Consider the following 13,301-nt stretch of genomic DNA (forward strand, 5'->3'; position numbering starts at 1 on the left):
TGGCGAAATTAATTTTCATGTTAGAGATCTCTCCGTACTCTCTAAAGGCTCTAACAATGTTAGGGAGTGAGAGTTCGGGTTTAGAGACAAAGAAGATAAGGTCATCGGCGTACGCCGCGACCTTGTGCTGTGCCCCGCCTCTGGTTACCCCTGTGATATCCGGGTTGGTCCGGATTGCTTGTAGGAATGGTTCTAATGCTAAAACGAAAAGAATCGGCGACAGGGGACATCCCTGTCGAGTGCCGTTCTGTATTGTGAAGTCATCTGTGAGAGCCCCATTCACGAGTATCCTGGCTTTGGGCTGCTTGTAAAGCGCCTCTATCCAACCTCTCATGTGCGTTCCCATACCCAGGTGCTAAAGGGCCTGGAATAGGAATGTCCATCCGATCCTGTCGAAGGCCTTCTCCGCGTCTGTGGATAGCAGGAGAAGGCCCCCGACTCCCCCCTGCTCCCCGTGTGCTATTGATAGGGCTCTGATCGTGTTGTCCCTGGCTTCCCGCCCCCTCACGAACCCCACCTGGTCCGGGTGTACCAGGGCAGGGACGTGCGGTTGCAGGCGGGTCGCCAGGATTTTCGCTAGGAGCTTCGTATCGCTATTTATAAGGGAGATGGGTCTATAGTTGCAGCAATAGTCGCCATCTTTCCCTTCTTCTGGGATGAGTGTGATGTGTGCCCTGAGGGATTGTGGGGGCAGGTGGTGCCCGTCCCTAATCGCGTTGAAGGAGGACAGCATCGGCGCATATAGGGTCCTTGCAAAGCATTTATAGTAGCGCAACGGGAGGCCATCTGGCCCCGGGCATTTGCCCAGTTTGGATGTTTTGACAGCCCCTGCTATCTCCTCCACCGTGATGGGCTCATCCAACGCCTCCGCTACCTCTGGTTCCAAGTGTGCGTGTGTGTTAGTTTGGAGGAAGTTAGTTATCCGGGTCATGAGGTTGGCTCGTGATTGTATGCCTTGTGGGGTCGGTAGGGAGTAGAGGTCTGTGTAGTAGGAGCGTATGATTTTGTGTATTTCGGCAGGGAGGCGATGCACCCTCCCTTGACCGTCCTTCATTCTGTCAATATACGTCAGCTGTCTACGTTTGGTCAGCATTCTTGCTAGCAATGTTCCGCTTTTATTACTGTTGGCCTCAAAGAATGTCTTTTGTCTGGCCGCCTCTCTATGGTGTCTAGCGTTCAATAGTGTGGACAGTTCCCTTCTTAGCTGAAGTAACTTGGCCTGTAGTGAGGGGAGATTGTCTCTTTTGTTCGAGTCGTCTGTCGTCTGTATGTCTTGTATGAGTGACGTGATGCGGGCCTCTCTTTGTCGCTTTAACCACGACCCCTTTTGTATAAGGTGTCCTCTTATTACGCATTTGTGTGCCTCCCATATGTATGTGGGTGAGGTTTGGTCTGGTGTGTTGGATGTGAAGTAGTCTGTCAATATCTTTTCTGTTTCAGTCCGGACGTCAGGCATGGACAGCAAGTAATCATTCAGCCTCCATTTGGTCGCCCTTGGCCTATATAGTGGTGAGGAGATAGTGAGCGTTACCGGTGCATGGTCAGACCACGTTGCTGTTCCCAGCTCCGTTGTCTTCACCAGGGTTAGGTGGTGGTGTGTCGTGAAGAGGTAGTCGGAGTCGTGAGTATGTGTTGTGTGGGTGGGACAGGAACGTATAGTCCCTTTCGTCCGCGTGGTGCGCTCATCTTTAGTGCTTTTATGCGGCCGAACCAGGTGACGTATTGCGGCGACCAGCGGAGGAGATCTTTTTGGATGCTCGCGAGGAAGGGGGGGAAATTCAATTGATAGAGCTGTGTGAGATCACGCGGTAACCATGTGCCCAGGTACCTTAACTTGACCGGTCGCCAAGAGAAGGCAAACTTAGCGCTCAGGCGGTCGGCCAGCTCAGCGTTTTCTAGTAGGCATGGCTTCAGATTTATCCAGATTTAGCTTCAGATTTAGCTTCAGATTGGAAACTTGGTGGTAGTCGCGAAATGCCTTGAGGAGGTTAGGGATCGAGATTAGGGGTTGTTCTAGGAAGAACAGCATATCGTCCACGTAAGCTGCAAGTTTGTGTACCTCTGTGTCCAGTGTCACCCCCGTGATGCCCCCGTCCCGTCTGACCGCCCCTAGAAATGGTTTCAGGGAGAGGGCAAACAGGAGGGGGGACAGGGGACAGCCGTGGCGCGTACCGTTGCTGATGGGAAAAGGTTGTGTAAGGGTTCCGTTGATGCGGATCCGCGCTGTCGGCGTCGTATACAATGCTGACACCCAGGTGCATAGCTGAGGGCCGAATCTGAAGTGGCGGAGAGTAGATGTGAGATACGTCCAGTCTACTCGATCGAACGCCTTTACGGCCTCGCTTTTCTTGGTTTTCGCCGCATGAATGGTGTGGAGTGCCCATATCGTGTCGTCTCTGGCTTCCCTACCTGGGATGAACCCGACTTGGTCAGGGTGTATAAGGTCCGGGAGGATCGGAGAGATCCTACGGGCCAGGGCCTAGGCGAATAGCTTGAGGTCCGAATTCAGGAGCGAAATCGGGCGGTAGCTCGAGCAATTAGTCGGGTCTTTACCGTCTTTGGGGATTATTGTGATTGTAGTGGCCAAGGTGTCTGTTGGGAACCGTCCGCCCTCGCGAATCAAGTTCAGTCCTGTCAGGAGCTTGGGCAGTAGGGTGTCGCTGAAAGCGTGAAGGTATGAGAGCGGCAGCCCGTCCGGGCCGGGTGCCCTGTGGGGTTTCATGCTTTTCAGGGCTCGATTGAGTTCTTTGAGGGTTAGGGGTTGCTCCAGGTCCTCAGATTGTTCCTTGGAGAGCGTTTTGGTTATGTGTTGGGATAGGTAGTCTGTGATCTTCCGTTGATGTGTCTGTAGGGCTGTCCCGTGAGTGGTCTGTGTCTGGTTGTATAGGTCTTTGTAGTAAGCCTGAAAAGCTTCAAGTATACCTTCCGGGTGGAAATTCAATTGATAGAGCTGTGTGAGATCACGCGGTAACCATGTGCCCAGGTACCTTAACTTGACCGGTCGCCAAGAGAAGGCAAACTTAGCGCTCAGGCGGTCGGCCAGCTCAGCGTTTTCTAGTAGGCATGGCTTCAGATTTATCCAGATTTAGCTTCAGATTGGAAACTTGGTGGTAGTCGCGAAATGCCTTGAGGAGGTTAGGGATTGAGATTAGGGGTTGTTCTAGGAAGAACAGCATATCGTCCGCGTAAGCTGCAAGTTTGTGTACCTCTGTGTCCAGTGTCACCCCCGTGATGCCCCCGTCCCGTCTGACCGCCCCTAGAAATGGTTTCAGGGAGAGGGCAAACAGGAGGGGGGACAGGGGACAGCCGTGGCGCGTACCGTTGCTGATGGGAAAAGGTTGTGTAAGGGTTCCGTTGATGCGGATCCGCGCTGTCGGCGTCGTATACAATGCTGACACCCAGGTGCATAGCTGAGGGCCGAATCTGAAGTGGCGGAGAGTAGATGTGAGATACGTCCAGTCTACTCGATCGAACGCCTTTACGGCCTCGCTTTTCTTGGTTTTCGCCGCATGAATGATGTGGAGTGCCCATATCGTGTCGTCTCTGGCTTCCCTACCTGGGATGAACCCGACTTGGTCAGGGTGTATAAGGTCCGGGAGGATCGGAGAGATCCTACGGGCCAGGGCCTAGGCGAATAGCTTGAGGTCCGAATTCAGGAGCGAAATCGGGCGGTAGCTCGAGCAATTAGTCGGGTCTTTACCGTCTTTGGGGATTATTGTGATTGTAGTGGCCAAGGTGTCTGTTGGGAACCGTCCGCCCTCGCGAATCAAGTTCAGTCCTGTCAGGAGCTTGGGCAGTAGGGTGTCGCTGAAAGCGTGAAGGTATGAGAGCGGCAGCCCGTCCGGGCCGGGTGCCCTGTGGGGTTTCATGCTTTTCAGGGCTCGATTGAGTTCTTTGAGGGTTAGGGGTTGCTCCGGGTCCTCAGATTGTTCCTGGGAGAGCGTTTTGGTTATGTGTTGGGATAGGTAGTCTGTGATCTTCCGTTGATGTGTCTGTAGGGCTGTCCCGTGAGTGGTCTGTGTCTGGTTGTATAGGTCTTTGTAGTAAGCCTGAAAAGCTTCAAGTATACCTTCCGGGTGTCTAGTGCTATGGTGGTCCCGTGTGTTTATTTTATGGATATGTTGTGCCCTCCTCTTTGCCTGGAGCATCTTTGCTAGGAGTCGACCGCTTTTGTTGGAGTGTTCATAGAAGTACCTGGCCGATTTTGCCAGGGTATGCAACAGCCCCTGAGAGAGATGGTCTATAAGTTCTCTCCGGGCAGTTGAAAGTAGGTGTTATCGTCTAGTGTTTGTTTATGTGTGGTTTCCAAGGCGGATACCTTGGATGTGAGGTCGGTGATGCGCCTGTGTCTGTCTTTTTTGCGCTGTGTGCATATGGCAATGTAGTGGGCTCATGACACATTTATGTGCTTCCCAGATCGTCAAGGGGGGTGTGTCATTAGTGTCGAAATATTGTGTGATCGTCTGAAGCGCGGATGCACGGGAGACCGGGTCGTTCAGCAGGGTTACGTTAAGCTTCCACTGTCTGTCTCTAGGTTTATAGAGGGGTGAGCTTGTGCGTACCTTAACCGGGGCGTGGTCGGAGTGGGTCGGGAGTCCAATTTGTGCGTCGTGGAGTAGGGAAAGGTATTCCTGGGGCATAAATATGTAATCAATGCGGCTATAGTGGTGGTGGACATGGGAGAAGTGCGTATAGTCCCTGTCGTCTGGTTGTGCGGTTCTCCAGCAGCCTACAAGACCCAATCCGTTCAGTGCCCTGGTGGCAAATCGTAAGCAGTGTGGCGGTAGTGTACTAGTTCCGCGGGACGTATCCAGGAGTGGGTCTAGTGGCATATTCAAGTCTCCTGCTACTATCAGGAGGCCCTCTCTAAATTTGTTAAACTTGGTTAAGGTGCGAGAGAGAAAGGTGTGTTGACCACGGTTGGGGCAGTATATGCAGGCAAATGTGTATGTGTGATCAGCTATCGTGCCCTTGACAAAAAGGTCTGTATGGGTCGCGGTATGGCTGAAGGGTACGGTGTGCGCGAAGAGTATCGCTACACCTGCTCTCTTGGAATCTGGGTGATTGGCGTAGTAAGCCAAATTGAAGCGTTTGTTTTCTAGTTTAGGTGCGTCCGGGCCCCGAAAGTACGTCTCCTGCAGGAACGCTACGGACACCCTCTCCGCCCAGAGACGGCAGAGCAGGTGGGAGCGCTTCTCCGGCTGGTTAAGGCCCCCTGTGTTGTTGAACCAGTATGTAAGTAAGGCCGGGCTAAACCCCGTCTTGGCCTCCGCGGGATGGTCGCTCGGAGGGGGGGGTCCATTGGGGAGGGGGGAGTATCAGTGGGGGGGGCAATGCAACGTTTGAACCTAAACCGGTTGGTAGCGTTCAGGAGACTGTTGAACTGGAGAGTCTCGTCGAACCCCGGTCCTATGTACAGGGGAGGTCAGTTGCGTGAGGTGCGTGGAGGGCCACCTACGGAGTCTGTTCCTCAAATAAGTGTGTTTTCAGCACCTGTGTCCCGCGGCACCCAATCCGCCATGTGGAGTGGCTGTCGTGATCTCCGTGAGTCCGGGGGTAGTCGGGGGGCGAGGGGAGGTGGGCCAGAGTTAGACGGGTACGCAAAGACGGGTACGCAAAGTCGGGTACCCATTTGCATGTATGGGGTGGGTCTGTCGGTGGGGGGGTGTAGGTGTTGGCCCTTAGGGGAAACATGCGATAAGTAACAGTAAGATATATCGGCAGTTTAAGTAAAGAGTTATACAACATATATCAACATCGCAACCTACGCCGGGGGCAAAACAGTGGCATAGTGTGGGCGTCCTGAACATTTATAAAAACAAATATAATGAGCACATTGTGTGTGTAGTCGGCCTCAAATACAGTGACCTGTGCGTAAGCTAATTAGACAGTGATATGGCTACGTGCCTGCGCTTTTCTAAGATTTGCGGCCCAGTCCCCCCTCCCAAACAGTCCATCTCTTCGTAACCCACCCCGCATGGTCGGCTGCCCCCGTCTCATGGGCTCTCCTCATGGCTGGTTGTCCCTAAGCATCCCACCCATGGTGCCACCCCAAGTCCTGGGTTACTGTTATGGTGTGGTATGAGTCCCTGTCCCGCTAACCAGCGGCCTAACTCCACAGTTCTCACCCCGCCCAGTTCCATGGTCGTTAAGCGCAAGAGGCAAGGAGTTAAGCGCCATAGTTCGCTTGTAGCAGTTACTTGGTGTTCCCCTATGGGGACGGGGCAGCCTAAAGGGTGGCCCTCGGTACCCGATATAGGAGGCCGGCTTCAGTGTCTCAGGTCGCTACTCCTCTGGGCCGTCGGGGCCGCGGTGGTGGTGCAGTGTGCCCTCCCATTTTCAATCTTGCTTGCAGGCTGAACGGAAAACCCCATTTATAGGGAATCCATCTTTCTAGTACCATGCTTGTTAGGGACTTCAGCGCCCGCCGGGCATCAAGCGTGAGGGACAACAGGTCCTGAAACAGTGTAACCTGGGAGTTCATGTAGGCAATTGAGCGCTGGGTCCTGGCCGCTCTCATAATAGCATCTTTCTGTTGGAACGATGTGAGGCAGCAAATCATGTCCCTGGGTTGGCCATCTCTCCTGGGGCCACGTAGTGCCCTGTGTGCGCGTTCCAGGGGGGGCATCTTCCCCAAGAAGTTGCATAAAGAGGCCCATCAGCAGTTCCCGTGGGGACTCGTCGTCGGCCTCGGGGAGGCCCCGCACTCGTATGTCTAGGTCTTCGACCTGCCGGCGCATCTCGAGGAGTATGTTCCCCTGTCGTGCGGTTGCTAAGTCTGCAGCTTGTTGGTGGTGCGTGGTGTGGAGGCGGTGTTCCTCTAAGTCATCCACCCTCTGTTCCAGTACCGTTAGATCTCTGCGCACCGCGGCTATTTCTTCCCGGATGACGGAGCGCAATTCTGAAACCAGGGCCGTTTTGTCCCCTCGCGTGAGCATATTGGCGGATATAGCCGCCAAGTCGATCGACATCTGAGTCAGTGCATCAGCGCAGGGTGCGTCGCTTGCGGAGCCTGCTACACTGCTGGTGCTCGGTGAGGAAGGTGCCATCTTGTCCGCACCTCGTGTGCCTCTGAGGTGCTGCGGGGTGGACAGGAATCCGTCCATGGGACCGGGTTGTTGGCTCGTGTGGGGTGTGGGTGGGTGTCTTGGGGTCACCACCCGTTTGGGTTTCCCCATGTGGACCGCGGAATGTGCTTAGGGTCTGGGCTTTAGCGGGTCGGGGCCTGGGAGCGAGTGCAGCATGCGACTTACTCCATCTGCGGTCGAGCCACGCCCCCCAATTTTTAAAAAAATTTACTCCACCTAGCCTTCCTACCTTTGGGAGTGCTGGCATGGAGTCTCTATGTCCCTGTGGTCCAGTGCGGCTGCTGGGCTGAGTGTGCAATCCATGGGGTCCAGTGGGGCTGCTGAGCAGCAGCGTGAGGACGGCAAGGGAGTGGTAATCTCCCTCGCGCGCCTCTTAGTGATGTGCACGCGAGGGAGCTGAGCAGCGAGATCACTGCCCACTGCTCCCTCGCAGCCTGTGGCAATTTTGTTTTTAGAAAGTTTGGCGAAACCCCATTTGTGGTCTCGAGGAACCCTAGGGTTCCACGGAACACCAATTGGGAAACGCTGGTATAGAGCAATGACCCAGAGGCTTGGCAATAAGCAATTTTACGGTAAGCCTCAAGACAAATATACAGAGTTCTCAGGTCTAATATCATAAAATCTAACCTAGGCTGGTGGAGGCACCAAGCAGGTTGACCAAAAAGAGGGATATTCTAAATCATGAGCATCACAAGGCAGCTTTTTAGATACAGTTATCAACATCTATGTTTTTAAGAGAAACTCTGCCTCAGTACAAGCTGTAGGTTTAGTACAAGCTAAGGCAGGAAGTGTTTAGTAAGGCTGTGCAAGTCACATGCAGGGAGTTGTGGCTAAGGCTGCATAAACAAAGTGATTTAACTCTTAAACGGCAATTAATTGAGCAGTGTGACTTCGGAAGCATGATCTATACACCAAAACAGCTTCATTAAGCTTAAGTTGTTTGGGTGACTATAGTGTCCCTTTAAGGCAAACTTCAATTCCTCGGTCAAAAGTCCTATTTATCTAGAACAAAAATCAAGAAAATAACAGATATTTAATTTATTGAGGTGACAGAGTAACGTCAAAGTGCAGCCTAAATCTACAATGTACTTCCCTTTAAATCATTCGCTCTATGTTTGCTATAGAAAAGAGAATTGAGGAGAAAGGGTAGAGAGTGTACAGAGTATAGATTGGAGGGAAAAAAATAAATACATTCTCCCTCTTGATAAAAATAAACAATTGGCACAACTGACAGTGAAATCAAGACAAAACCCATTTTATCACTAAAAATTAAACCCTGTGATGCCAGAGGGACCATTGTACACGGCAATCATGTCTCCTCTCCCCACGATGTCAGCATAGATTGGGTTTGTAGCTGATTAACTGACCTGTTACTTGTACGAATTGTGACGGTGTTTTGAACCGCTAATGCCACACTGTCGCCTTTCTGAAAGATCATGTCGAATGGCCCTTCTCCAAACATCATGCAATACAGGACACAGCCCAGAGACTAGGGGAACAAATGACATTATTAGAAGACCTGCTAACTAGTGACATTGCTAAAACCCTCTATGGAGAGGGATAGTGAGCAGAAAAAACAGGAAATACATTTTAAACATACAATGGTGCATGCTTTGTATACAACCTGAAAGAGACCAAACATCCAGCATATTATTATTATTATTATTAGAATTTATACATTCCCTTTATATTCAGCAGTGCTTTACAATTATGCAGAAATTATATAAAACAGGCACAATGCTGTAATCAGCAAATGGTTATTATTTTTACTGGTATTTATTAAAAAAAATTAAAAATTCCACAGCAAATAAAATCAGCACATGTTGCCTTGATTTTTAGATATACAAGGCTAGGTGTGCCAAGTGATTATTACCAGCCTTTACAATGTACCATTCTGGGGAAACGTACCAATAGTTGATTCCGATGTGAGGTTAACTGCTGAATTGCTTTTCATACCTCGTGTCTATGAGCTAGAACCTTATTAACAAGAACCTTTATATGAGAACTCTCACTGCTTTGCTAGATTACAGAAAGGCAAACAGTCACTCTAGATGTTGATAAACTAAACATTTCCTTATATACTGCCCATAGGGATAATGGGAATCGTACACCATCCATCTCTGAAAGACTGCAGAATTCTTACCCTTGGGAGGAGTATGTATTCTGTACATCAAATACAGAACAATAAATAAACCCTCAACTCAGTACCAGTCCTACAGATCTCCTTGCAGTCTGTCTTGCTGACCAGACATGAAATCTGTAGGTTAACAATCTGTCCATCTATACAGTATATAAACTGTCTATTAAAATATCCTGCAGCATCCTTATTCTCTAGTAATATTCACATTTCTCCAAGGAAGAATCAATATCTAGGGGTATACATGCTGTGCAATCAGTGTATGGTAAGGGTCACATAGAGCAGGACTTTGAACCATACTTACCCAGATGTCTGTTCTCTCGTCAATCACACAGTTGCTCTCAACATTGAATAATTCTGGCGCCCGGTAGGAAATGGTGCAACGCTGTGCGGCCCAGTCCTATGTTAAGGAAGGTATGAGACATGCATATCAGTTACAGGCTGTTACATGCAGATGGTGCTGGTGTTCAGGGTTACACACGAAGGGTCTGGGAGAAAGAACTAACAGATGGTTTCTGACCTGATCCTTATATTATGACCAGGTTTAAATTTACAATGTATACATCACGCTCAACCTGACATTTAACTGCGACCAAAGGTTGGGACTGTGTAAAGCACAGTATGGCAGAATCTGTTGCAGAATTGAAAGTTAGGGATTTGACCCATAAAGTGCTTGTTTCAAACTCAATCTTAGAATCTGCTTAAAAAAGTTTGTAATGTTAGATTAGAAATAACAGCCACTGGAGGTCGATGTCTATTTAGAGAACATTTACGTGGATCTATACCTAACCTAAATAAAAATTAACACAAATCAATAAAATGTTTTAAAATAAAAGATTGGCATTAATATGCAAGCTAATCAGAACATGTATACTCATGCAAAATAAAATTAAAGCTACTGTCTCAAACTCATATACAAAGAAGGAACTTAATGGTAAAAATAAGTGGCGTTTATCTGAAGCTATACTACAAATCCTAAAATGCTTGATTCAAATACTACAAAAGACAGCTACAGGTTGGATAACAGATTGTACACAATGGACAATATGAAGCAATGCAGCAGAAGATGCTCCTGGGATCCCACATCTGAGGCTACATAACCACATTTTACAAATGCTTGTTACGCAGCCATGGAGAGAAATTCTTTGACACACACAGTGTCCAAGATACTGAGTAAATGAGCATTTGTTGCAAACATGCGTTCCTTATGATGGGGAGATGGGAAAGTTTATCTGCATTCCGAGCATTGATTTCTGGTACACAGTATGAGTGATAAACTGCCCCATACCTGCACAGACATTGCCTGTCGGGAACTTGTCACCTCAATGCGAGCATGGTTCATAGAGCCCAAGTCCATTATAAGTGGCCGGTCATCATCATCTAACAGCACGTTTGTCGGTTTCAGGTCCCTAATAGGTGACAATACAGTAAATACGTCACTGAGGCAAATAATGAAGTTTAACACTTACTCCAACCTTGACACATAAGACATTGGTTAATGCTACATTTAATGTAATGCAACACCAGAAACTCACTGGCTGTTCAATCTAGGTGGAGTAGTTATTTATTTTAAGCATGATCTTAAACAAACCATGTGGCATAAATCCTGCTCATAAATGATTATGTTAAACAAAACTACGTTTCAGGTACATACTATATTCTGAAAGCATTCATGCACTGTGGATTATTGTATGAAAGCCATCTTCTGTTTTAGTGTAGGGTTGTTTTAAAGGGACACAATAGGGAGCTAAAGTGCTAGAAAAACAACTTTATTTTCCTTGCACTATAGTTTCCCTTTAAAGTCTGAGAAGAGGACAGGTCATGTGACTAAGAGGAGTCCACTAACGGACCTAAGAAGGAGGTAGCTATGTCTCTATGTTCCATACAATCTCGGTAGAACCAGTAAAGCACACTATCCACCAGCACATCACACCTACCGAGGAAAAGAGTATTTCTGGTCTTTTTTGGTGTATATCTTTTTTTACCAGTAGTAAATAAGGCAGATCTTTGTTGCATATATGCGGGAGGTTCAAGAGAGGAGTGCAGCTAATTCACAATGTACAGAGAACAAGAATCCAGTCCTGGGAATTCTCCGAAAGGTTGCAGTGTAACAGTCTATGTCAGGAATAACAAGGGATTCTGTGTTTAGATAGCGTAACTCTACAGAAATGCTGCTTTGGTTAAGGGGGGGGAAATCGAACATGGAAAATTCTTTGACCCCGAATAGCAAGACTGTTCATTCAAAGGAGAGATCACTTTAATATACCAAGCAAGCTCTAGTCCCAGAAAAGACAGTGTGGTTACAACACGTGATCAACAGGAACACAGAAGCAAACAGACCCTGTTACATGATTTTGTCCAGAGAACTCAGTACCTGGATTGCTGCCCCCTCCCCCCGCAATCAAAATTTTTTGACCTTCACACAATTACAGGACAAATTTCCATCACTCCACATACCTCTGTTTGAATATCTACAAATTCGAAGTTATATCACCTTGTCTCTAGCACACTTTACGGACAACGACTGGGCTCACTCCTCTGACGCCTTGCTTTTGCGTCCACCTCAAGATGAATATTCAACTATAGATTACCTTATGGTAATATTATTCTCACGATATTAGATCATTCTCTCTTAGACAGCCCTATCCATTATCTCAAATATGAAAAATCTAAACTTCTTTCAGTCCTTTTCTACCAAGAGATGTTTCAGTGGACAGCATTGTATGCCTACCTAGCACCTGATGCTCAATACAATCCCATTGTACAGCGCTACGGAATTTGCTGGCGCTATATAATAAAATAAAAAATAGTTTGTTGCCCCGGCCTATAGGTTCGACACACTAAAACCAAGGCAACTAAACGACAACGTTGTCATTTGATCTAAAGTTACGTATTTTGTTATATATGTTTCTAAGTGTTGATCTTTTTACTGTACTGTACTGTACTGTGTTGAAAAACGATGACAGACCAATAGCCTATACAATGGATGTAAACGGCTTGTTATGCAATTCTCTAATACTTCACTTGGGCTTCTGCGCAAGCCACGTAACTGCACTATTCATTTCTGTCTGTCATTGCAAAATAAAGAATTATAAAAAATAAAAAAAATAGTTTGTTGCAAAATTGGAAGCGCTTCAGACTGGGTTTTTGCCTTCTTTTGGATCAACAGCAAAAGCATATGTGAGGAAGGCTGAACTTGATGGACGCAAGTCTCTTTTCAGCTGTGTAACTATGTAATAATACAGAATGAGGTGTTCAATCTCCTCAAACTGCTTGAAGTGCGGGGAGGGGGGGAGATGACTTACTGCACTATTTTTGGGTTTGTCCACGGATCCGGGAGTTTTGTTGGAAAAACACCCTGCACTTTTCGGTGCCATAGTCCTCTTAGCTGTCCATCTTTGGAATCTTCTCTCACAGCATCCCAATACACACCAGGTATATTTAGATGGTGCTGACTTGGCAAGGAAAAGCATTGTGCATGCACGGATCTCAGTTGACAAGCCAACCCTGGCTTTGTGCCAAACCAAGCTGTCTAATGTGTTTAGAATGGACTGGATCGAAGCCTCCCAACATACAGAAAGAATGGTCTCTCTCTCTCTCTCTCTCTATATATATATATATATATATATATATATATATATATATATATATATATATATATATATATATATATATATATATATAAAAATATATTTTTTTAAGAACTGGGAACTCTACATACAAACCGTAGATATTGCCCATAGAGCACTTATTCAAAATACATTTAAATGCATAAGCAGATATTCCATGAGAATACTTTGAGGGCAGCTCCCAATCAGACTATAATGGTAGGGAAGGGTGGAGCATTCAGACACAGGTCTCTATGGGGATGCTACCTCGTCCTCTAGCGTGGGGATAATATCCCTATATTTTACCAAGAGACCGAACTTGTTTAACCTACCTGTGTTTTCCACCCTGAACTGGCATATGGTTACTGCTTGTTTGTTTTCATTTCACAACAGTTTCTCTGGCATCTCTCTGATGGAGTCCCACTTACATATATATATATATAATGAATGATGCTTTGTTTAGTACTT

General features: G+C 47.6%; 1 protein-coding gene across 1 annotated transcript in view; it reads right to left on the reverse strand.

Moving 5' to 3' along the window:
* Positions 1-13,301, reverse strand: part of STK16 (serine/threonine kinase 16) — a 34,572-nt gene that overhangs the window by 6,811 nt on the left and 14,460 nt on the right. The window contains exons 5-7 of the mRNA XM_063428564.1: positions 10,514-10,634; positions 9,530-9,625; positions 8,456-8,577 (exon numbers count right to left, since the gene is read on the reverse strand). Of these exons, the coding sequence (XP_063284634.1) occupies positions 8,456-8,577; positions 9,530-9,625; positions 10,514-10,634 (339 nt within the window). The remainder of the gene's footprint in view (positions 1-8,455; positions 8,578-9,529; positions 9,626-10,513; positions 10,635-13,301) is intronic.

The sequence above is a fragment of the Pelobates fuscus genome, chromosome 8 (assembly GCF_036172605.1).
Source record: "Pelobates fuscus isolate aPelFus1 chromosome 8, aPelFus1.pri, whole genome shotgun sequence".
In the NCBI taxonomy this organism is placed as follows: domain Eukaryota; kingdom Metazoa; phylum Chordata; class Amphibia; order Anura; family Pelobatidae; genus Pelobates; species Pelobates fuscus.